This window comes from Lepisosteus platostomus, chromosome 4, assembly GCF_059453375.1.
Source record: "Lepisosteus platostomus isolate fLepPlt1 chromosome 4, fLepPlt1.hap1, whole genome shotgun sequence".
NCBI lineage: Eukaryota > Metazoa > Chordata > Actinopteri > Semionotiformes > Lepisosteidae > Lepisosteus > Lepisosteus platostomus.
In genome coordinates, this window is record NC_142614.1 from 30,001,928 (window position 1) to 30,028,105 (window position 26,178).

Below are 26,178 nucleotides of genomic sequence, written 5' to 3' on the forward strand. Positions count from 1 at the left end.
TTTTGTAATTTAGATTCACTGAATTCAATTGAGAGTATACTTAGAAAGCAGTAGGCTATCACTAGACTTTTCATATTTGATGTATTAAATATTCAGATTTATTTTTCTATTTTGCCTGTAAAAATTATCCTAACATTGTTTTTCAGTTTTTGTTTTTCCAATTGGAATAACCATGTATTTTGTGCTAATATGATCCCAGTTTGGAATCCCTGGACCATCTGGGGAGAATGAGAATCAGTGCTTTCCTCCTGCACCGCACCTGTCTAAAAACATCCTTTGACATGCTTCAGTGTTTTACAAGTGGTTTAACATCTCTGCCTGACTCTTGTAGTGCCTAATAGGTCTCAGAAATCACTTGCAAACAAAAATGTGGGAACCCCATTCAACCCCACCAGAGTCAGGGTAAAAGGCTGTGAGTACTTCAGGAGCCCTGTTTGTCTTTTATATTCTCAGTTGCCGGTATTCTGAGGGGCTCTGCCCTCACAAGAATATTATTTTCTGAAGAGCAGCTACACATTCATTCAAATCTAGATCTTTTGTTTTAAAGCTGGATTTCTTTTATAACCAAACCTTATGACCCTGCTTAACATTAAAAGTGAAAAGTGACTTTTTCAATGTACAAAAAGCTGTTAACAGTAAGCTAATGTGTTAAACCTGAAACTAATGTACCAAGAAAGGTGCTATATTAAATAAGGTTATTTTAGTGTGAGAGAAGACTTAAACATACTGGTGTGCAGTGAATCAAAGTTGAATGTAATTTATATGGGATAGTTTAGTCCAGATGACCTAAACTCAGAGTTTTCAGAGTCCAGGGGAATTCTGGCATTAATTCAGAATTAATGCCTCCCCCTTCAGTCTCTTAGGCAAAGCAGGAAATTGTGGAACTTGCTATATTTCCTGAATTTATTGGTTTTAATGCTTATATTGCTGGTATTAATTAGAACATGGGAACATCACACACAGATGTGTATCTTTCTGCAATTATTATAGTATTGATGTGATGTCTGTGTATAGTGCAATTCATGCACCAAATGATGGTAATTTCAAGATTCATATTTCAAGACATTTTTGTTGCAACCATGTCTGTTGCAACCAGAAGCACAGGTTGTGTAATAGTCACTACTGTCTTTGAAAAATGTTGATTGAACATTCATGTCTTATAGAAAGGTGTCTTTATTTGTAAATAAATAGAGAATCATTGAGCAAGTTGCTAGTCAGTTATAGCTCATAAATGGCTGTTAATTCTAATGACCCCACTATAGCATATTACACACAAAATTAAGGTGACATTCTTAATAAGGTCAATGGTTTATGTCTACATTGTTCTTTTTTTAGTAAATACTAATAAATGTTGTCTTATTTGATTTTGTTTAGTAAATGTTGATTTATGTTTCTGTATTAATTTGATCAGATATCTTGCTTGTGGAGAATAGGATATATATTCTTTGAACACCGTAAAATGTTCATCACTACTTCCTATAGAATGTTTAGAAAAAGCTAACAAGGTTTTGATGTCTTTCTCCTTTATCATGACTGAGATAGGCATTTACTTCCTCTTCGAAGTTGGAAAATTGAGCTGCTTTCAAATAATCAGTTTAACTATTGAGAGTGCAGGTAATCTTTGCAAAAACTTAGTGGTGCCCAGTTTTAGTTTTAGTCAGTAAGGTTACTAAGCCTCATTTAGTTTTTTTCTTGTGGCCTAATCAAAAATAACATCAAACCTCGTGAAATAATTTCCTGTGGGTAGTTCCTTTTTCAGTTTAGCCCAGTACTCCTCGCTGTCCTTACAACAAACCAAGACGAAAGCAACACATGGTAAGACATTTGAGGTTTTTATGAAATTTTCAAAACTTAAAAAATATCAATGGCTATTAAATTCTATGAAATTTACCACCTGAGGTTATTTGAGGTATTTTAAAACAGGCTTTATATTCAAAAACCTAATGTTTGTGCCTGAATGCACTATCTGCAAATTAAATTTTGTTTTCTACTGTTTCAACCAGAAGTAGCACATACTGTAGAAATACAAAAGGATACAAACACTGGTGATACATATTCTGTGTATTTATTCAGACATAAATAAGCAGTGAAATGTGTTTTTGTTTTGCTTTAATGTTTGCAATATTTTAAACTCAAAACAGTGTCTTTTGAATTACAATTGGTTATAAAGAACAATTCATACTGACATATTTAACATTTAAAATTAGATCTTTTTCATTTCACAGTCCAGATATTTAGAATATGTTGTTTAATAATGATTAAATTAATGGCATTGTGACACAATGCTTAACATTGCTGCCTCGCAGCTCTGGGGTCCTGGGTTCAACTCCTGGAGTGCTACTTGCATGGAGTTTGTACGTTCTTCTCATTTTCATGTGGGTTTCCCCTGTGTCCACTTGTTTCCATACACAGTTTAAAGACATACTAGTAATGATCATGTTTTATTCTTTTGGTAGTCAGTCTTAAAACAGGCTAGCTTGTGTGAAAATTGACACTGGTGTGAGTGTGCTTGTGTTTGCCCCGTGCACGGTGTGTCCAGCCTGCCGCCTGTTGCTTGCCGAGATAGGCTCCGACTTTGATGTTGGATATAATGGTTTAGAAAATAGACAGATGGAACATCTGATTGCATATTAATATTAGTGGATCTGATCTATCATCCTCACTCTTTTTTTATTAGAGTGTAAACCAGAATTATACTCTGCTCAGAAATTGCAGTAAAAAGCTGATTAAAAAAGGTATTCTGAACTCTTTGGTATCCCAACAGAAATCAAGGCCTGAGTTTGTTCTGAGTTTCTAAATTTTAGGAAACCAATGTAACTATAAATTTTAGAATCTTCCCTAGGCCCTATAAATATCCACTTGTAATATTGTTTACACTGAGGAAGTCAGTAATTATTGACCTATTAGTTTGTTACAGTACATCAGATGTTATTCAGAAAGTTAAAAACTGGTTAAAAGACTCCTATCCTTATGAAACATACAGTACTATGTTAAGTAACCCTTTTCTTTCATTGTAGTCCCAGAACAACTAGAGACTCTGAATTCCCTTTGTACAGATTCTCAAGGTGATAAACTCAAATGACATTTTCAATATAAGTAGTTCAAGTACAGTAGGTAGCTGTGTCAGCATGCAAAAGCTGCAAAGGAACCAGATGGATAAGATGTATGGGGCTCTTGAGAGTAAGAGCTGAATGATGTCCTGGGCTCTTGAACTTCAAATATGACTTTAAGCTATTGTGCTGGTAAACACTAAACCAGTTACACACAGGTTTAGTTGGGGAGGGGCATATACTGTACAGTACAGACAGACAGACACATGCACTGAGGCAAAGAGAAAAAATAAACTAGAAAGACCAATTTTTTTTTACACAGAAAGCCAATACATACAAATGAAAATCTAAGGTGTGGATGTTTGGGTTAAAAGCAGTTTTAAGTGAGATGTACAGAAGTGGTTAAAAAGATATACCGTATTATCTTAAAGAAACAAGGTGTGGAGCTTCTTAGAGCTGTGCACTCAAAGGAACAGTGAGGGAGCAGAGACCCTCTGGTGCTACAGTATGTGACATCCAGGCAGACACTCACAGAGAGACAAGCTGACAGACAAGAGAGCATGAAACAATAATTCTAAAGCTACACAAAGATTAAATGTTTTAAGACTTATTTATGTATAAAAAATAGTTTAATGTATGGAGAAAAGGCCTGAGCAGAAAAGAGAAATGTGATAATGATTTCAAGCAGTGACAAGGATGATGAAATAGTTTTCACAACAGCAAAAACACAGTTTCAAGAAAAACAGTCCCCATGACCCAAATAATGATTTTAACCATGAAAAGAAAGCGGGTGTATCTTTGATGCCTCTCTCCTTATTCACGCATTATTTCTTACAACACAGGTAAATCCCTGTGGGCTGGAGCCCAGCATAATCTTAAGGTTTTTTTACAAGATAGGTCAACAACTGGGTAATAACTCTTAGAAAAATCTACACATTGTCCCCCTGCCTCAGCTGTGCCATTTTGCAGAACAATTCTAGCTGAAGTTGTAAAATTTATCTTTGTTCCGTTTCTGCAAAACGTCTTAGTATGAACAAACAAACCACAATAATCATTTGCATCTAGGAGAATCACTCCCAAGGGTAACCCCCCTACAGCAGGTTCGGGGCCCCGCTGTGCGAACCCAACACGAACTCTGATTCTCTCTGCTCGTATACAAATGTGACAGAGCTAAAATGTATGTATTGCCATTCACTCCCTTATCATGGGTGTGCTCATCATTTCTCATTTTGGGTGATCTTTTCAGTCTGTACTTAATTTGTGTCCCGCCATCATCTTCTTCTGGGCCTCTACTCCGGGCCTGTGATGTTCCCGGTGGCACGGGACTGGTGTCATCTGCTTCAGGGCCTCCTGATCTGGCCAGTGGTGGTTCCCAAGTCAGGGAACAGTTTAGGGTGCTATTATTTGCAGTTTCATCTACCCCTGGCGTTCCTTCAGTCTGATGTTTAGTCGATCTTTCAGAATTCTGTTCCTTCGTTCCACTGTTCCAGTAGAGTGAGGGTGATGGTGCAATGAAGGTCCCATCTCACCCAGAACAACGCAGCCACAGCCTGACACACCTTCTCTGTGAAGTGTGTCCCTTGATCATAATACAAGAGGTAGGGCAGTGCCCACCGAGAGCTTATCTCTGTCATCAAGTGTTTGGTAGACACAGAGGCAGTGGCAGCAACCCACTGGGAAAACATAAGAGCCCAGGTTTTCCCTTTACAATTGTCAATTTGCCTGTGCATGAAAGGTTCCTCAGGAGCAGGCCTTTTGAGCTGTTGCACCCGCACCTGAACTGTAGTTGAGTTCCTTGATAAGCATCACATTGAGATACCAAATAAGTGGCTACTGCTTCAGACCCGGCTTTGCGTCTGATCCCATTCCGTTTTCTCTGTGATATTCTGTTGAATTCTCAAATATTAATCTAAAATAAAACCCTTATCTGTTTATTTTTATTCCAATGTTCATACACTTTTCTACATTCCTGTTCAGACTAAATTCCATCTATCCATATTTCTATTAAAGTTTCACTTTGCATTAATCTAATTTCTTTTTCTGACACCCAGTCAGACACCTCTCAGAGTAAAAAGGCTCCGGACCGCTTTCTAATTTCAGTGGAGACTTTTTCTTTTTAGTACGCATGGCCATGATTTTAGTTGCAGCTTGCTGTTCTTTAATTTCAAGACTAGCCTTTTTTGAAGCTTCCCATCATTTCTGTGATTCCTCTTTCCATGACATAAGTTTTCCAATTCGCTTTCTTTCCTTTCTTCTCCTTCTCTTCTAACTTTCCCCTGTCCATTCTGACCACTTACAAAGATCCCTCATAGTTATGGGACCCTAATTATCATATATAAATCATGTGCAAGTTCCCTTACACCTATTACCCTAGCTTCACAGTTCATGAACATAAAAATAATTTCTTCTGCTGGGACTCTAACCCGGGCCTAGTGGGACTCTAACCCACCTACTCCTGCTTCTCTCCAGTTATCGTACACGTACTTGGCTGGGCCACTCAGCCCAGCTTTGCCTTTAGTGCTCTCATTACCCATTGTCGGCAATGCCTTACTGTTTCTAGAACACTATCACATTTACTACTCCGTAGAGCAAAAACCACACGTCTGTGTTAAGATATGTTTGTTTCAGGAGTCCCAGACTTGCCGGGTCCCAGACCTGTTATAAGTCTCTGACTTATCGAAGAGAACACCCTTGTGGCTCGCTTTTCATACTATAAGTTCTTTTAAGGATCACTTACTGACGTCAGACAGCTGCCAATTCTCCAGACGCATCTCTGTAAGGATAAACAGATTATCCCCTGAGGTTCGTCCAATTCACTAAAATTGTCCGGGCCCGGATGGAGTCTCAGCAGCCGTCCACGTTCAGGTTTGTGATCCCATCCTTGTCACCAAAGATTATTGTGGAATTTTATTGAAGAAGAGCCAGGAGAGGTATTCTCATTCGTTGAGTAAGGTCTTTATTCGTATATTTATTCTTTCTCTCTCTCTGTACCCCAGATGCCACAAAATAAATGGAAGCTTATTTCCCTATCCATAAAAATGCACCCTAAGTAGGAAAGACTTTTCTAACTAATATATCTATTACCCAGGAAACCCAAGTTCCCTAAAAACACAGAATAGCACGCTCTCTCTAACAAGGTTCAAAATACTAAGCTCCAGTCAGGTTTGATTTGGATGATCAAGAAGTAGGGGATCTCGCCTGTCCCAGGCTCCACTGGACTCCTTTCTCTTCTCCTTGTTGCCTGCTCCTTGTTTCTTCTCTCTCCTCTCATGTGATCTTAAATTGTGTGTGTCTGTCCTGCTCCTTGACAATCATTAATCTACAACTTACCTAGGTATACGTAGGTACACTTTTCAAGTGTTTCTGCTCAAGGGACCCCCCAGACCTCAGCAAACTTTCTCTCTGCTTTGAAGTGTTTATTCTGCCAAGTGTCACAAACTTAATCTAAAATATAAGAGACACTTCTCAGTCACCTAAAGCTGTAACAATATCCATTATTTTTATTTTTTTGTTTTAATTATTTTTAGTTGCATATCTGTTTCAACATGTCCAGGGAAAGAACAATAATAGATCAAAAAGACATGTATAAATCTGGATAAAATGCATCTAATGCCTTGCCCTAATTGCTAAAATGGTGTTTCTGTTCAATCAATGAAATCAATCAATATTTTCAATGTCCCTTTTAAAAGGAGGCCACTCTAAATTTCATCATACTTATACAACAATCTCTTTACTTTTTGTAGTATATTATAAAATAGGAGAGAGTAGTGCAAATATATCAGTGAATCAGGAATAGAGTGAAGAAAAATGAACAACATTTTGACCACTGACCTCTTCAAGAAGGCGTTCTTCTTGTCCAGTCACCTAACCACTCACCATCCCTGTTCACCACCACACCTCCAGCTTTTCTATACTTAAGAACGGTGTGCACTTACATCTCTGCTCAGTATTTGGGTTTACTCAGCTCAACCTCCTGTTTCTCTGTTTGATTTTCCTGGTTTGTGGAGTTATTGGTTTCTGGACTTGGCGTTTCTGTATGACTAAGATTTTTGTATTTCAGCTTTGGCTCCGGTAAAACCAGGTAAATCTTTTGATTATGCTCTCCTTAACTCCGCATAGGATCCACTTGCCTACAGTACACTGGCCTACACTGAAAAATCTTAAACAAATCCAACATTTCCTCAGTTTTGCAAATTTTTACAGATTTATCCATAACTTCAGTACCGTGGTAGCACTCATAACAGCTCTCACACGCAAAGGCCCTGATCAAGGCAAATGGAACCCTCAAGCTGAAACAGTTTTCCGACGCCTAAAACACCTGTCCATAACAGCTCCACTTCTTCAACACCCTTTCTCTACCCTCTCTACCCTTTAACCAACAATATTGGTTATTGTGGACAGGTTCTCTAAATCAGCTGACTTCATTCCTCTCCCTTCTCTACCAACTACATGGCATCCCCAAGGATGTAGTCTCGGACCGCGGACCTCAATTTATATCTAGATTTTGGAAAGCTTTCTGCAAGTCTCTCTCACATCAGGTTATCTCCCTCAAGCTAATGGTCAGAGTGCATTAAACAAGGTCTTCAAACCTTCTTGCGCGCTTATGTCTCTTATGTCTCTACTTCTTCCTTGGGCTGAATATGTCCACAATTCACTTTCTACTTCAGCTACCGGTATGTCTCCTTTTCAATGTGCCCTAGGATATCAACCGCCCCTCATCTCTGACTCAGTCCCGGATTCCCAGGTACCCTTGGTTCAGGAGTATATCACCAATCTCCAAGAACTTTGGAAAAAAGCTAAGAATGCACTCCTACGTACTGCCGACAGATAGAAGAGATCTCCGCACACAAACATTGTCAAACAGTACCCTGCTTCCATCTAGGGCAATTTGTTTGGTTACCCACCCGAAACTTACCTTTGAGACAAGCTTACCACAAATTGGGTCCCTGCTACAATTCAATTCAATTCAATTTCAATTTCAATTCAATTTTATTTGTATAGCTCTTTTTACAATGGACATTGTCACAAAGCAGCTTTACAGATTCATGGGTCTGGACCACCAGTGAGCAAGCATAATGTGACAGTGGCAAGGAAAAGCTCCCTATACTAAAGTAGGAAGAAACCTTGAGAGGAACCAAGGTTCGAAAGGGGGAGCCTATCCGGGTTAATTTAGAATCAACACAAATGAGAGCCGTCTGTATTCTGTTACATGGTAGGAAAAGTACAATCATGTATGGTAATGTCCGATAGTGTCTGGAATGTTCAATTGGTTTCCTTCAGTTGAGATTTCTCTGGAAAGGGCTTTGTAGAGGACTGGCTGTTGATTTTACGACCGATAAAAGGAGCTGGATTCTGGATCTAAACAGTCCACCTCAGAATGGATGGACAGAAAAGAGATAACAAAGTATTTAGAGAATGACGATGAAAACCGAAATTGGTAGTTTGTATGTCTTGCTATTCCTAAGTATTTATCTGAAAGCTTGACTAAACAAATATGTTTTTAGCGTAGAGCAACAGAAAGCCGTCAAGTCACGGTGCATTTAGCTAGCCTAGTTTTAGCAGCCTAAGGACCAAGCACCAGTAATTCTGTTTTGGCAGAATTAAGCAGAAGGAAGTTGCAAACCATCCAGCTTCTAATGTCTTTCAGACAATTTTATATCTTGGAAAACTGAGTTACTTCATCTGGTTTGACTGATATGAACAGCTGAGTATCATCTGCATAACAGTAGAAGTGAATGTTATGCTTACGAATTATATGACCAAGAGGTAACATACAAGGAAAATAGCAAAGGACCAAGCACTGAACCTTGAGGGACTCCGTATTTTACCTTAGTAGGCTCAGAGTATTCATTATTTACCTGTACAAATTGATAGCGATCACTTAGGTAGGATCTGAACCAGGAGAGTGCCTGTCCACTTAAGCCAACAAGGTTTTCAAGTCTGTTTAATAGAATATTATGATCTATGGCAGTGGTTCTCAAACTTTTTGGACCAAGTACCACCCCTGATCAAACCAGCATCCAAGTACCACCTACAAGTCATCGTCTCAAAGACCAACATGAGCACGTACGCACACACACTCACAAACACATACAATAAATATAATAATAATAGTAAACTTTATTTGATATAGGGCCTTTAAAGGTGGCTTCTCAATGTGCTTTACAGAATGACAACAGGAATAACAACAATTAAAAATAAACAATAAAAAAGGACTTACTATTTCAGTGAGAGGGGTGAGGCTGTTAAGTCAAACAAAGCAGATGTGAATTCATTGGATGAGCCTTGGTACAATTCACAACAAAGTCTAACAGATCTAAAATACTCAGGCATTTTCTTGACTGCCAAGGCCTCTCGGTGGATGCTGCAGTGCGTCCACTTCATATCTGGAGCAACCTCTAATTCATGCAACTACACCACTGTGTCGGTTTGTCATTGCTCTAGCACCGTTTGTACAAACTCTGACGCATTCTATACAGTCTATGTCATTCTCTTTGAGAAATTAATTTAGAAGCTGAAATATGTGCTCTCCTGTAGTTCTTGTTGGAAGCGGATTACAGAACAGAAAGTCCTCATGGGACATGCCCTCAAACTGCCCTCATCTAACGTAAACAATCAAATTGGCCAAATCAACTACATCTATAGACTCATCTAACTGCAGTGAAAAGCATCTGTTCATCTTAACGCACTCTATCAGCGTACTTTTGACATCATCTGTCATAATAATAAATTCTATGAGTGACTGTGTCATTTGAAAGCGGCAGCAGGTCGAGCTGTTTAGCAGCTTTTTCTCCACACATAATACGTGTCAGCTCTTTTGCCAATGGTAAACAAAGTTCTTCACAAATAGTGTGGGGCTCTCCCGCTTAAGAAATCCACAAGCTTGCATTTTTCCCCATTTCTGTTTCAGGAGTCCATCGTAGAAGTTAAAATAAGTTTTTATTTTTTAAATACAATTGGTCACTTACGTTCGTAGCACGTATTTCTACCCAATGGTATAGAATTTCATACTGTAGTAGCTCTTGTGTCCACTCAAGATACTAGCGCATGCTGTATCGTAGTATGTAGGCAGCGTATTTGACACATAAACTAATTTTATTAAAATAGAAAATATGAAAACCCGTCCCAATATTTCAGTGCACACAACCAATTTCCGGGGTCATCTGGCATACCATGGAGGGGCGCTCCGCATACCATAGTTTGAGAACCACAGATCTATGGTATCAAATGCTGCACTTAGATCTAATAACAGAAGCATAGAAATGCAGCCACGGTCAGTGGAGAGATCTAGGTCATTCAGTACTTTGACTAAAGCAGTCTCTGTACTATGGCGTAGTCTAAAGCCTCATTGAAAAACTTCAAAGACATTATTTATTCGCAAAATGTACACAACTATTTTGCTACAGCTTTCTCCAGGACTTTAGAGATAAAAGGAAGATTAGAAATAGGTCTATAATTTGACAGGGCACTAGGGTCAAGATTTGGTTTCTTGATAAGAGTTTTAATGACAGTCATATTTAGAGATTTTGGTACATATCCAAGGTTTAGAGATGAATTTATATTTAAAAATTATTTACCAATAGTGGGTAGAAGTTCTTTAATAAAGTTTGCGGGGGAAGGGATAAAGCAAGCAAATAGTTAATTTAGAAGATGTCACTAATGCACTCAATTCAATTGGAGCAAGATATTCTAATTCTACTTAGTTTAGAAACTGTATTAAATAGGAATCTGGGATTATTTCTATTGTTTTCTGGCTGTAAAAATATGATGACCTAGCATAGTAGTGAGAGCTTGCTTGTAATTTAAAAGGCTATCTTTCAAGGCTATTCGAAATACCTCCAAATTAGTAGAGTGCCACTTGCATTACAGTTTACAAGAGGCTTGTTTGAGTGCACGAGTATGATTAGTGTACCACGATGCAAGCTTTTTTTCACAAATTCTTTTCTTCTGTAGTGGTGTGACTATGTCAAGCATATCTCGTGGAGTAGTTTATAAGCTTTTAGTAATCTGACCAAGTGTAACTGCATCAGCATGCCGGTTAATACATGTAAGTGAGGCCGGGCGCTTGTTCATAAAGTCTGTAGCAGTAGCAGAAGTAAAGACACGACCTAAACGATAACCTGGAAACCGAACAACAGATTGGCTCAGCTGTAATTCATTGCAGGAAAGTGATCTGATACAAAAGGTTTTGAAGGAGAATAGTTACATTTTCAACACAGATACCATAACTTAGAATCAAATCTAAAGTATGATTACCACTATGTGTGGAACCTACCACATTCTGACCAACACCAACAGAATCAAGAATAGATGTAAATTCCATCCTCAAAGATGTGCCTTTTAATTCCATGTGGATGTTAATGTTTCTAAGAATCACAGCCCTATCAATAGCCACAGATATATTCGACAAAAAATCTGAAAACTCTTTTAAGAACTCGGTATAAGGTCCTGGGGGCCTATACACAGTAATGAGAGTGAACGAATGGAATGATTTTTTATCAGCACCTAAGTCTGTAACATTATGAACAAGTAATTCAAAAGAGTTAAACTTATAACCAGGCTTCTGAGACCTTCTCAAGCTTCAGTCATAAATTGTAGCAACGCCACCCCCATGGCGGTCAATACTGGGGGGTTTGATTATTACAGTAGCCAGGCGGAGTAGATTCATTTAGTGCAATATATTAATCTGTTTTGAGCCAGGTTTCTGTTAGGCTTAAAACACTAAGACCAAGTTCAGTCATGAGCTCACTTACAAGCACTTCCTTTGGAGAGAGTGATCTGATATTTAATAGTGCAAACTTTATTTTTACGCTATTGATGTTAGCCTCATAAATAGATGAGTTTAAGTTAATGTATGTTAAATTTTCAAAACATATACCATGACCCTCGATGAATTTCTATCAGGTTATTTCTATTCATACCACGGCGTTATGCTTTGCTAATATGCAATCTATTACCATAATTTAGTGCCAAACTGAACAAGAAAAACAAAAAAGGTAAGTAGTCATAACCTTGTTGGTGGCTCGGCTGTTGGATCCGTTCCATATCCTTTTCCAAGTTACCTCAGTAACTTACTGCCTGGCTCTACCACCTGCTCTTAGGGTTCACCCACCTTTCACATTTCCCTACTCAAACCTTTCCACAGATCCCCTCTGTCTCAACCCCAACCCCAACCACCTCCACCCCGACTCATAGACGGTCTCCCTGCTTATACAGTTTATAAGATTCTGGATTCCTGGTGGCTCCATGGTACACTTCAATATCTTGTGTACTGGGAAGGATACGGACCAGAGGAAAGCTCCTGGGTACCTGAAAGGGATATTCTGTACCAGTCGTTCATCCAGGACTTTCACCGTGATTTCCCCAACCATCCCTCAAGGACATCAAGTGCTACCCCTCAAGGGGAGAGTAATGTAACGGTCTCCGGTAATCTGACCACCACCCCTTTAAGAAGGCGTTCTTCTCGTCCAATCACCTAACCACTCACCAACCCTGTTCACCACCACACCTCCAGCTTTTCTATATTTAAGACCTGCTTATGCTTACTGTACTGTACATCTCCACACAGTATTTGGGTTTACCTGGCTTTGAGCTCAACCTCCTGTTTCTCAGTGTGATTTTTCTGGTTTGTGGACTTATTGGTTTCTGGACTTGGTGTTTCTATAAGACTATGATTCTTGGATTTTGGCACCTTTACCTGGTGAAACTATCTCTTCCTTTAATAATGCTCTCCTTAACTCCGCATACGATCCGCTTCACTGTATTTCCTACTTGTAACATCTGCGAGTTTCCCAAAAGTTTGAAGACCCATAGCAGCGTGAAGCTAGTGACATTAAGAGACGCTAACTTAGGTGTACCTTTCAAAATAAAAGCCCTGTAAAACCTGCCTCAGAAAAATAAAAATCCTGGACAAGGTAACGCCACATTTATAGCACAACAATTAGTACATCCTCAAAACTAGGTGGAATGGGATAAAGAGACCCACGGCTAAGAGAAAATTGCCGTTGTTCATTCATTTTTTTCTTTTTGGTGTTTTATATCACTTTCTCTTTGCAAATTGACACAGTGCTGTGCACTGCTAGACAGGAAAAAGTCTCATTTCTGATAAAACAAACATTTCTGCCTCTCCAAAAGTAGCTCAGATCTATTCTTCAGCTAATAATACTTAAGCATGGTTTTGCCAGATAAGTCTTTACCAGTGTTGCAGGGGTTTATAACCACTTCCTGTTCCAGACGGACTGTGCAGTGGTGGACAGGGAATGGTCTCACTCCCGTCCTGACCAAACAAAAATTTGTGTCTCTCCAAAAATACCTCAAACCTATTCTACAGACCCTCAGCTAACAGTTTTTAAAATTTCTTGTTGTCAATCCCAATATGGATGGACATACTAATGGTTAAAACTGCCATCAATAATCCTGGCAGCTACTTTTCAATGTCCCCGATATAGCCTGTGTTAGATGAGATATGCAAAGCAATACTCTCACTAGATTTCAAGAGAATGACCCAACTGATTTAATAATTCCACTTATGTCTTGGCTTATTTGCAGTCAAGTAAACAATAACTTTATTTCTTCCTATGTAGACTTTCTTTTGCCAGGATTGTAGTTTCTTGCATACTGAAACATGAAGTCTGGTTGCACAAATAGGTGAGTTTCCAATGAGTTTATCGACCCTCATACACAAGTCTTTGATAAAGAACACAGTCTCACAGAATTGCTCAGTGTATGCAAACAGTGATCCGAAAGCAACAATTTAGTTCTTGTCCAGAAACTATTGTGATTCAGATTCCCAGAGCACATTCCAAGGTGTGATGCACACTCAGATTTCCAGCGGCAGCAAACTCCAATTGGAATTGGAAGGTGTTGCTAAAGTGCAATATACCATCAAATCAACTATGTGCATTGAAGGAAAGTCTACAAGCAGAGGTGGACATTATTGGGCAGTACGTTCGAGCATTGGACATTGGACAGAAATTTAAAATTAAAGCAAATGACCAAAACATCACAACTCAGCCCAGACATAACATAGCCAAAGCAAATGTTGTGTTTTTCCCTAGAAATAAAGGAGGCATCAGACAGAGACATATGTTGGTGAAACCATGTACTCACAGTTGAGAATACCAATACTCATGAAACACAAAAAAACCTGGAGCACTGAACAGTTACATATCGACTCTACTGCATAGTACAGCAGCACCGAAAGAGTCTTTGAAAAGCTTGCAATCAGTGACAAATAAACAGACAGCATTACCTGCAGCAATACACAGGACGTTCAAGACCCTTTTGGGATCTAAAGCTATTCAGATTTCTATAATTCAGGTAAAATTGACACAGAAACTAATATTAAAGAATTTCTCGTGAAACATTTATCATCCAAAATATTGGAACATTCAGTTGCAAAGATTGCCAGGAAATTCTGATTTCACAAACCGAATACCGGAACATATGTTCTATTAGTTGAGGGCATGTAGAATATATTTGAGTTACTTTTGGAGAGGCACATATTTTTGTTTTGTCAGGAATGAGACTTTTTAATGTCTAGCAATGCAGGGCACTGTGTCAATTTGCAAAGAGGAAGTGATATAATAACAACAAAAATATTGCAAGAAAGCAAAAAATGAATGAAGAACGGCAATTTCCTTTTACCTGTGGGTCTCTTTATCACATTCCACCTAGTTTTGAGGATGCACAAATTGTTGTTGTGCTATAAATGTGACGTTACCTTGTCCAGGATTTTTTTTTCTGAGGCAGGTTTTACAGGGCTTTTATTTTGAAAGGTGCTGCCAAGCTAGCGTCCCTTAATGTTGCTAGCGTCACGCTACTCAGACCCATGTACTGTGTATGAAAACTTTTCTCTTCAGTTTCCTTTAGTGCCTTAAAAAAGTAATATGGAAAATAATATTGTTACAGCTATAGGTGACTAGGAAGTGCCAGCAGCCATGTCACCCTCCAACTTACAATTGGCAACCCACTGAAGCTAAGCAGGTGTGAGCCTGGTCAGTACGTAGATGGGAGACCTCCTGGGAAAAACTGAAGTTGCTGTTGGAAGAGGTGTTACTAGTGAGGCCAGCAGGGGTGCGCTCAACCTGCGGTCCATGTGGGTCCTAATGCCCCAGTATAATGACGGGGACACTATACTGTAAACAAGCGCCGTCTTTCGGATGAGACGTAAAACAGAAGTCCTGACTCTCTGTGGTCATTAAAATTGGCTACATTACTTTGTTCTCCTCCCCACCTCCGACGGCAGGCAGAGCGACACGCTGGTAACGTCAGCTCAAAGATTTGGTTCAAACCACCAAATGGAGATGGGCGTGCCGACAAGCGGACCCTGCTGATGCGGGATTAACGCTAGGATGAGAGAGATAGGTGACTAGGAAGTATTAGAAACAGTGTGACACCTGGAAGAGTAAAACACCTCGAGCCTCAAAGCAGAGGGGATGTTTGCTGAAATATAGGGTGTCTCCTGATCAAAAACAATTGCAAAGTTTACCTTGGTATACCTAGTTATCGAAGTTGTGGGTAAATGATTGTCAGTGAGCAGTCCAGAAACACACCATATATGATCACATTAAGACCACAGAAACAATATTTAATATATGTTTCATTGAGAATGAATAACTTATTATTTAGAGAATGCCTTAAAAATATGCTTCTCTGTAATCATTTGGTCAGTGATTATGGCCAATTTTACTGTACACTAATAATCAAAAATATTTTGACTTTGATTTAATCACTGGATATGTTCCTTATTTTTTATGTCAATTGTTCACAAATTGATAGTGATCTACCACAATAAAACAAATGCTTGAAATCATTTCTGAAAATGTAAAACACAATATATAGTATTTCTTCCTCAAGATGACAAAAATATTACAATTTAAGGAAAATGGACAAGATTAAAAATGTTCATGAATATTTAACAAAATATTGTTCCCATCAACATACATACAGTGTCTTCAAAATGTATTCATAGTCCAGATGAAAAATATTCATCAAATAACAAAAGATTTTGGATTTAATAATATTAGTCATAAATATTTAAACCAGTGTCAATAATAACAATTTCAATCGATTTCCTATCCTATAGTAACAGGCTCAAGGCAGGATACACCCCGGACAAGACGCCAGACCTTGGAACACACTCACACCAGGGACAATTTTCCCAGAAGCCAATTAACCACCCGGTATGTTTTTGGGCTATGGGAGGAGTCATGTGTGGACATGGGGAGAGCATACTGTACAAACTCCATACAAACAGCACCCCCAAGAACTGAACCCCAGAGCTGTTAGACAGCAATTCTAAACATTGCACCTCCATTTCACCCTCAATAATAATTGTCAATCATAATTAATAATTAATCCAGAAAACAAGAGGGTCACATTTATTTACACCTACAAGTATTCCTTTAATTACATTTTAACAAAAACAACAGTATAAAAACAACAAGGGTATATATATTTCTTCATATATTGAACCTTTCTTATGTTCTTAAAGAGGGGACTCTGAAAGCTTTCTGTTTACTATATATAGTATATTAATATACTTGAACTTTACTGTTTGCACTTTCAACATAGAATATTTAAGAAACAGAATTACACTACGGCTGTGCTTGTTTTATGAGATGTGTAAACATTGTCTCTGGTGCAAGGTCGCTGTGAATAATGTGATTACGTATGATGATAATTACAACTTATTTTAGGAAGGTGAGAAAAAATATTTTATTGGTTTGAAATATATAAAGAGAAGTAACACTATTTTCATTTCAGTAAATTGTTTTTTGAATCATTAAATGTTTAGGTTTTACTGAGGTCCACCTGTTTTATATTGTTTTCTTATCAGGGCTATACCTATTGAAGAATACGACGGATGGATAACATGGAAAAAAACTATTTTCTTTACACAAATGAATATGTCAATGACACATATGAATTTTACAATGACACATTTGGAAATTCCAATGTAACGGATGAATTTCCCAATGACAATGTCAGTTACGCAGTAGAAGTGGTATCAATGATTCTTTACACCTTGACCTGTGTCCTTGGGCTCCCTGGTAATGCGTTTGTCATCTGGATAGCTGGAATGAAGATGAAGAGGACAGTAAACACAATTTGGTTTTTGAATTTAGCGATTGCTGACTTCCTTTGTTGCCTTTCTTTACCCTTTTCTATTGTAAACATTGCCCTCGACTATCACTGGCCATATGGAAATGTTTTATGCAAACTTATTCCTTCTGTGATTATTTTAAATATGTTTGCTAGTGTGTTCACTCTTACTCTGATTAGCTTGGATAGGTTTGTGCTGGTCATCAAACCAGTATGGTCTCAAAACAACAGACGAATCTCACTGGCTTACACTCTTTGTGGGATTGTTTGGTTGATGGCACTATTTCTAAGCTTGCCTCCTTTAATATACAGAGAAACACATTATGACATATATACTAACACAACTGAATGTCACTACAATTATAATACAGATAATAAGATAAAAATTGAAAATATGGTTCATATCACGAGATTTGTATTTGGGTTTGTGATTCCCTTTTTCATCATCATAATGTGTTATTCATTGATTGCACTGAAGGTGAAAAGCAGCCACTTTGCTAAGTCTAAGAAGACGTTAAAGATTGTACTTGGAGTTATAGTTGCCTTCTTCATTTGCTGGTTACCTTATCATATCACTGGAATTCTCATTGAACTCTCAACTGTTATTGATCCACTGGTCATTGCTCTTGCCTACATTAACAGCTGCCTAAATCCTTTCTTGTATGTTTTCATGGGACATGATTTCAAGGAGACGGTCAGGCATTCGTTAAGACATGTTCTTGAAAGTGCTTTCAGTGAGGATCTGACTCGCTCAACAATACAGTCCAAAGGAAAGTCATCGAGAGATGAAAATTCTGACTTGCACCTTTAAAACACAGTACAGTTAGATGTGCTTTGATTTTATAAGCAGTGGAAAATTGGACTCAATCAACACCCGGGTTCTAAGATCAGTTAAAAGGGTTCAAAAGATTCTAAAATGTTTTAAAATGAAGCACATGATTAGAAAATAAATTTGTTTTTCATTAAAATGTGTCCAAAGTACAAAACACCAGTTTTGATTAGTATTCTGCTCAGAACTTTAAGAAACTTTAAGAAACTATCTTGAGGGAAAGATTGTGCTATGAATCACAACAGAATAGACTCAAATGGCAAATATTCAAAAAGTCTTTATCTTCCAATACTTCCTGTTCTTTTAAAATAATTAGTACAATTTTAATTTAATAATAATCTATGAACTTTATTAATTATATTGTGTTCTATTTTGAGTAGTATAGTTTAAGACCAAAGTTAAGATGTGTATTAATTATGGTTTTATGACTAAGCAATATTTCTATTGGATTAAAGGAGATGTATTCACAAGCCTGCTCGTTGTAAGATGTAATAGGGCCTTTTCACATCAAAGGAAGTTTTGTTGCCTCATTCTGAGTCACAGGCAATGAAGGCAATATAGCATTGCACAAACCTGGAAATTTAATTTATTTTGTCATGTAAATTGGATGTTTTACACGTTACCATTTTTTTGTACTTTCATCATGGTTAGAAATGCACTCATTAATGCTGATTCTTTATAACCCTGAAATGTAAGAATAGCTTTGCAGTTTCCTTTTAAGGTTATTTTTAAACTGAAAATGGTGTTTAATTCTATAAGCACCTGTTTCAGTGCAGATCCTGTCATATGTAGGCTTCTTCACAGAGAAAACTGTGATCAAAAGAAAATAACAAAACATCCATATGTCACTAAATCGAAACTTTGACATGTAGTTTAGATTGTGTGCAATAAATAACCATTGGTATTAGAATTTAGGATTAGGTTAAAAAAATGATTTGTACAAAAACTGAACATTTTTTCCAATATTATTATATTATATTATTTTTACTGAACATTTCATTTCAAATTAAAACTGCTCTAAAAAGGATGAGGGAATACTTTAATAAATCTAAGAAGTTTAAAATTCTCATCAATGTTGTAATAATTTCTAATGAAATAATTTTCACTAAAGCAATACTTTTTGTATTTCTGTTTAGTTTTCCAGTGGTCTAAAATCCTGAAATCACACAGTCATGTACTTATTCATGTATGTATACTTTTATGCTGTTACTATATATTGTTATGGAATGCCTTTCTTGTACTCTGCGAGAGACAAAGTATCTGACCCTCATATTCAAACTCAAAACTAACATTTTTACTAGGTGTCTGAGTGATCTATATTCTACATGAACCTGTATGTAACTTTGTTATGTTATTTCTTATTGTATTTTTTTCTTTTCTTTATGTGTAGAGCATTCTTGGATATGGAGAGGCACTTTAAAAATACATTTATTATTTTATAACTACAGTATATGTATGTTATATCACATTATTGATTATTAATTAATAACATGATATATAACATTATCTGGTTTCTGATGCTTATTTCTTTACTTTTTTACATTTTAATAAACAGGCAATTAAGCCCAGGTTTATGCGAGGATGTGCTTTTATTTAAGTTATGAGTCATTTTAAATTTAATTCTATTTAAACCCCCAACCATTTACACCCAAGAGACTAGTGATTTAAAGGACCGTGTTATGGGCATGTTTGTGGACTGGAAACCTGTTAAGACTGCATATGAATAAGCATTTCAGTTCCCATTTGCCAACTAACTTCTAGGGAAATCCTCAAGGTTGGTAAACATTTGCTGTAGTCAATATGAGTGATTAATTTGTGAAAGGTGCTATGATGCAGTTGTATCTTTGATTACTGAAATGCCGTTTTCTTTGCATCCACTTGCAGAGCACTTGTCAGTGTTGGCTAATGTGATATATCCAGTTACCCCTTTTTGGAGAAGGCCTTCAGAGTCGTATGGGAAAGTAAACAGAGCACTGTTTATTTGGTCCTCTTCTGCACTATGGCATTTGGTTAACTTCTTTCCCATGATTCCTCTTTTATTTCTGTTTAATTGTAATTACATTGCTATTTCATTTGCTTCTCATTTAAAAACTATCATGTGGTTACTAAATTAAATAGACTTTCATGGTGTGTAATTGTATTCATTTGTGGATATTTGGGATGTATTGTGATTTAAAAACTAGACTATTTTTTATTTTTAAAACTGCTTCCTCCCCCCCGTTCCACTTCTCTATTTAAATTGTTGCTCACCACAAGGGGTAACCTCTAAAAACTGTAATATACATAATAGTTAATGTTTTTTTATTTTTGTTGCCATTTATAACAGCTTATCTATGCTTATTTTTGCAAATCTGTCACAATTGTTTTTAGCAAATTCTTTGAATGTTTTAATGGAGGCCAAGACTTCCTCTTATTCTTCTTCCTAATGTTTTTTTCTGTATTGTGCAATTTTTGTATTAAATAGAATATGCTGTCAATAAGAATTATAAATAATGTTTCACCACAGAGTGTTATAAGCCTTATATATTCTCTCCTAAGAAGTGTAGCCATTTTCTATACTTATCATCCTATACGACCAATGATGTATTGTATTTGATGTAATGATGGTCAACCTTCAGTCATATCATTAGTATAAAGTAGGTTCATCAGCTATTTAACTTTTTTCAAGTTATCTTTAAGTCCACCATTTTTCTTGGCCAAAAAGTGAACCCTTACCACACATACACACAGGTTTGCTCTCACCAACACTTTAACCTGTTGCTTTTACTGCTGGCTTACTCCATTACTGTTAATAAGATAATCAAATTTCTAATGAATGATACTCAAAACAACAAAACTAATGAAGCAAAGAGTTTATCTTAATATTAACAGAAATGTTCATTTTGGGCTGTGGATTGACCTTTACTGAAGATGGAATACATAACTACACTGAAGTGACAAAAGAAAAGTGTAGCCACTAGAGATTTAAAATGTTTTTACACAAAGAATCATTACTTAAGAACCATCCAGGCACTGGTATTCCTGCACAAACCATTGACTGAAGTGGTTCCATAGCTAACATACTGTAGGAACTGGCCAGACATTGATTTGGTTTACATCATTATCTTGGTCCCAAAACTTTAGTATTCCAAAGATAAATGTCAGGTTTTCCAGCAGAATAAATGTGGTGTGTTCCAGCACTCATCAAACAACTACAAATTACAGGAATTGTCTGCCTTGTTTTGTGAAAACTGTTAAGCATAGCCCTTCTTTTACTCTTGGAAATAGAAAGATAGGTGCAACAATTTTTTGTTCTTTTGCACAACTACGTAATCTTAGAATTTGATTGTGAATTTTCAAGTGCCAAACCTTATTACTTGTTTGAAAATGTATTGAAGTGTTTTTTTTAAATTATGTTCTGTAAGGCAAAACTGCTTTTCTAAGTTTTATTATTATTGTCTCTTTATTAGAGCAAGCTTGGTATTGGATATAGAACTACTGCATGATGTAGAGACTGAAGTTAAGTACAGTACATAGGGAAGTGGATAGACTGAAAATGTATTTAAAATGTATTTCTGGAAATGCTTTTTCCCTTGATTCATCAAATTAGTGCTGTTCAGAGAGCAAATCAAGTAAAATGATATAGGAATTATGATCTTTGACTTCTATAAATTTGACTACTGTTTTTCATATCAGAAGAAACAAAAACATGTCTTTTGATTTTTTTAGTGATTTTAGAGGTATGTATATTTACAGATTAGCTTTTATGAAACGTTTAAAGTCTCAACTCAAGTCCACTGTATCCTGATTCTTGAGATTGGTGTTCATTTTTAACCTTGCTGTTATTTTATTTCATTGTTCTAATTGATACTCAATAAAAAATATTTATGAATATTTGTTAATGATAAGAAATGTATGTAATTTTAAAGATATTGGTGACCCTAAAAGCTTTTTCAAATTAAACTGTGTGTTTAATTAATTATAACTTTTTGTTTTCCATTGAATTCACACTTTTCCCACACACGAAGGCATGTTTGTACCAGTCATAACATGGAAACCACCTAGCAATAATAAAATGAAGCAAACAGCATTTAATAAAACATGGAAGTGAAAATAAAACACTGTTTTCCCACTTTATTATGCCATTTAAAAATTCAATTCCTATTACAGCAATCTTTATAATTGTATACTTTATACAACATGAATTTAAAACTGTGAAAGCTTTAGTGGGCATGACACATTTCAGGACATTGACTAACGGGAAATAAAAATAATACTTCAGCACAACTGCTGATTTTATTGCAGAAGAGTCAGCACTGAAAAATGCAGATGTTTACAAATGGAGCTACAAACAATTACAATGTAATTATATTACTTGCACACCCTGAGGCCAGTGAGGGTGGGGAGGAAGCTAATTCTTACACCATTTTCTGTCTGTTGATCAAATCAATAATTACTCTATTACAAAGCTTACCGTTCAGGACTTACTCCCCCAAACTAATCTTCTTCAAGATTAATACGTAAGATTTTGTTCCTAATTCTAGCAATATTCTTCTTACAAACAACCTGAGAACCCAATATTTGCAAGGAAAAAACTTTCTAGTAATTCCTTCCTAAAAACTCTTTCAGAGCTTGGACATAAGATTGAGACTTGACTTTTGAGAATCCAGACATAGTAATAATAGGTACTGTAAAAATAATACTGTAATAATAGTAATAATAGTAATAATAGGACACATGCAATGATCCTATTAGTTTAAAACTACCATATACATTGTATATGGGCCCTGTGTTCAATTCCTAGTGGGCTCGAGAGTGTATGTTCTCCTCGTGTTTGCGCGGGTTTCCTCTGGGTGGTCCAGTTTCCTCCCACATTACAAAGACATAATGACAGGTTAATTGGCTTCTGGGAAAATTGGTCCTGATGGGAGTGTGTGCATGTTTGTATCCTGTACCATTGCATGCAGGGATATGTTCTGGCTCCCCTATAACCCTCTATTGGATAAAATGGTTAAAAATGGGTGGATGGATGGACGTCATGTATGGTGTGCTTTAAATACAGAGTTTGTGGTCTTTGACACTAGTACCAAATAAATCAAGACATTCAAGATCTGAACCCTGGATTTCATGAGGATGGCCTTCAGATCAATCCTTTACCAACAGCGACAACTGCAACATTGAGTTAATTCTAAATATACTATTTTTAATTGTATTATACTGCCACAGCTGTGGTGGTAATGTTTGTTGAAAGTGTTTTTTATTGGTACAGAGATCATGAACATGCTTTATACAGCATATTGTCTTTATTCAAAGTGTTTAACATATTGTTCTATAGTTTAATGTATGTTTCCTCCATTATTATTTGTAAATAAAGATAATAGTTCCTGTGACATTTTTTTCTGTCAACACTGGATCTATATTATCCCCTGTCTTTTAGAGAGCTTATGCACAAACATCTTCAGTTGATTAAAACTTATAAAAATGTATAATTTTTATCCTTATCGTCAATAACACATTGGTTGATGTTTAAAAGAAGTAGAATAGAAGACAAGACAAATCTCTAGTTAAAAAGACATTATGTGACACTCCCTCTTTCATGGTTTACACCCTGATAACCAACATTACTGCAATTGCAACAATAACAGAACCTGCATTCAAATCACAAATGGAGAAATAGAATTACTGACTGGCTGTTACAGCAGATTTTCCATAGGGTTCAGACTAACATGTAACATACAACTAACATATACCACACAGTGAAGCTCAAAGCTCTCAGATGCAAAATTGTTGAGCTCAACTGTAAGATCAGAAGAAATATTTAAGATTAATCAGGTTCCCTAAGGCTGCAGAAGGCATGAATGCAATTGCTTTTTTTGCAGGATAATGTGGATACACCAGCTGGATATCTTCCAATGTGGATACTATCATTGGGGGGTTATGCTCTTGGAATACAATGGGCTCTACTGTACATATTACAATAATAAAGATGACAATAACAGATGTTCACATCCTCTAATATTCTCTTTATTACACTACACAGCCAGGCAAAAAAAAAAAATATTGCAGGGAGAAAGAAAACCAGGTATTAGGTTGTATTTACATCAAGGACATCCTAGATTACAATACCACACAGAAAAGAAAGACCTTTGCTTTCCTATAGACTAAAAGGTTTACAATCTTTCTTGATTTATACAATGGCCCTTAAAAGCACCAGCCACAACACTGCCTAACTTTATTATGAAGTAATGAAAACCAAGGATTCCCCTAGTATGCTTGAGAACTTTGGAAGATTCTCTTCCCACAGTGATGCCCTCTGACACATTTAAAAGACTAATGATTTTACAGTAATTTCTCACAGATTATTTCTACCCATTATATGTTTTTCTGTCTTGAAGACTGAGCAATTCTTCAGATTCTGTGATGTATTTTCTAATCATATTCTTATTCTTAGATCAGTGATATATACTACTTTTTATTTTACTTTTATATTTGTAATTTGTTCTCTAAAAGTGTGAGACTGAGTAGATTTTGTGTTTATAATATCACAATTTTTAAGTTGTGATTAACTTGAGCCACTGTTTGAGCCTCTGAAACCTACACTTTGGTCAAAAATGTATGTGAGAAGCAGACCAAGTTGGCAGCCTGGATAGATGCAAGTTTTGCTTGTTGAGGAAAATTAGGTTTTCAAACACTAAATAACCTTGAACTTGAACTTTATTCATATGTAACCGGTACTGGTACAATGGAATTCTTACTTACAGAAAGTCTCTCGATTGTAAAACAAGTGTAAAAAACAAAACAAAGTGCAAACAGTGCATTAAGATAATGTACAAACAATAGACAATGTGCAAGTAAACATGTAGACAGTTTGAATGTAAACAATACAGACATGTAAACAATGACTGGAGATGTGCAATAGATAAGAAATCATAAAGAGGTAGATGGTGTTGGTGTAGGTGTGGTCCGAGGGGGATGAATAAATGTGTTCGCCAGTCTCACTGCTTGTGGGTAGAAGCTATTGAAGAATCTAGTGGTAAGTGTCCGTACGCTCTTATATCTCTTGCCTGAGGGCAGTAGGGTGAAGAGCTCATGCCCGGGGTGGTGACTGTCCTCTGTGATGGCCAGAATTCTACCACGGAAGCGGTCCTCATAGAGCTGTTTAATCTCAAGGCACCTCAAGAAATAAAGGAGCTGCTGAGCCTTCTTAATGATAGAGTCAGTGTTCACAGTCCAGGTTAGATCTTTAGAGATGTGAATTCCCAAAAACCTAAAGCTGGTGACTGTTTCCACTTCCGTTCCATCAATACTGAGTGGGCTGTGAGTGTATGGCCTGTGTCTCCGAAAGTCCACTATTAGCTCTTTCGTTTTCTTTATGTTCAAGTTCAGGTTATTGCTATGACACTACCTAAGCAGCTGCACAACTTCATCCCTGTAAGTGGATTCGTCATCATCACTGATCAGTCCTATTATAGTGGTGTCATCTGCAAACTTAATGATGCGGTTGTTGCTGTGTCTTGCTGTGCAGTCGTGAGTAAATAGGGAGTACAACCTTGGACTCAGACAGCAGCTTTGTGGGGTTCCAGTGCTCAGGGTTAGTGGTGTTGATGTTTTATTGCCTATCCGCACCACCTGTGGTCTCTCGATAAGAAAGTCCAGCAGTCAGTTGCAGACAGAGTTGCACAGACCTAATCCCCTGAGCTTTGTCACCAGTTGACTGGGTATGATGGAATTGAATGCTGAACTGTAGTCCACAAACAGCATTCTCACATACGAGTTCTTAGTGTCCAGGTGTTCCAAGGCTGATTGTTGTACTAACATGATTCTTAACCCACAGTAAAACAGTATGTGAAACACTGGCTGCTAATGAATGTGTGTTTTACCATTCAATGGAAAAAAAACTAAAATTCTTATAACACTGTGATATAAGATTCAGAAAAAACGTAAGAGACAAATGTCAAAGAGAGCCAATCTCATCGCTAATCTTTCAGGTACAGCACAAGTACTAAAATGACAAATACCCGAGATGAATTTGCAAACTTGGAATGTAGTGAGATGTTATATATACAAATGAAATACACTTATATCCGCACAGCCCATTTCATGAGTCATTAATGAAAGGAGGAATATGATTCAGCTTCCGATGCACAAAAACACCCTGAAACTGCAAAACACGCTGCTCCTAAAAATGAACCTGCATTATTGGAAATGCAAGAT

General features: G+C 36.9%; 1 protein-coding gene across 4 annotated transcripts; it reads left to right on the plus strand.

The window, feature by feature from the left end:
* Positions 1-1,420: 1,420 nt before the first annotated feature.
* On the plus strand, positions 1,421-21,943 carry c3ar1 (C3a anaphylatoxin chemotactic receptor). 4 transcript variants are annotated; one of them, XM_088629374.1, is made up of 4 exons: positions 1,425-1,815; positions 3,018-3,065; positions 16,138-16,234; positions 16,891-21,943. In XM_088629374.1, the coding sequence occupies exon 4, from the start codon at positions 16,918-16,920 to the stop codon at positions 17,965-17,967; it is 1,050 nt and encodes a 349-aa protein (XP_088485500.1). In that variant the 5' UTR covers positions 1,425-1,815; positions 3,018-3,065; positions 16,138-16,234; positions 16,891-16,917; the 3' UTR covers positions 17,968-21,943. The 4 variants fall into 4 exon arrangements, with proteins under 4 accessions (XP_088485503.1, XP_088485500.1, XP_088485499.1 ...); XM_088629373.1 differs by lacking the exon at positions 3,018-3,065; XM_088629375.1 differs by lacking the exons at positions 1,425-1,815; positions 3,018-3,065 and adding an exon at positions 13,678-13,697.
* Positions 21,944-26,178: the final 4,235 nt, after the last annotated feature.

What these genes read in the sequence shown, in the direction of transcription:
- c3ar1 (XM_088629377.1), top strand. Translation starts at nt 16,918, where the DNA reads ATGGATAACATGGAAAAAAACTATTTTCTTTACACAAATGAATATGTC.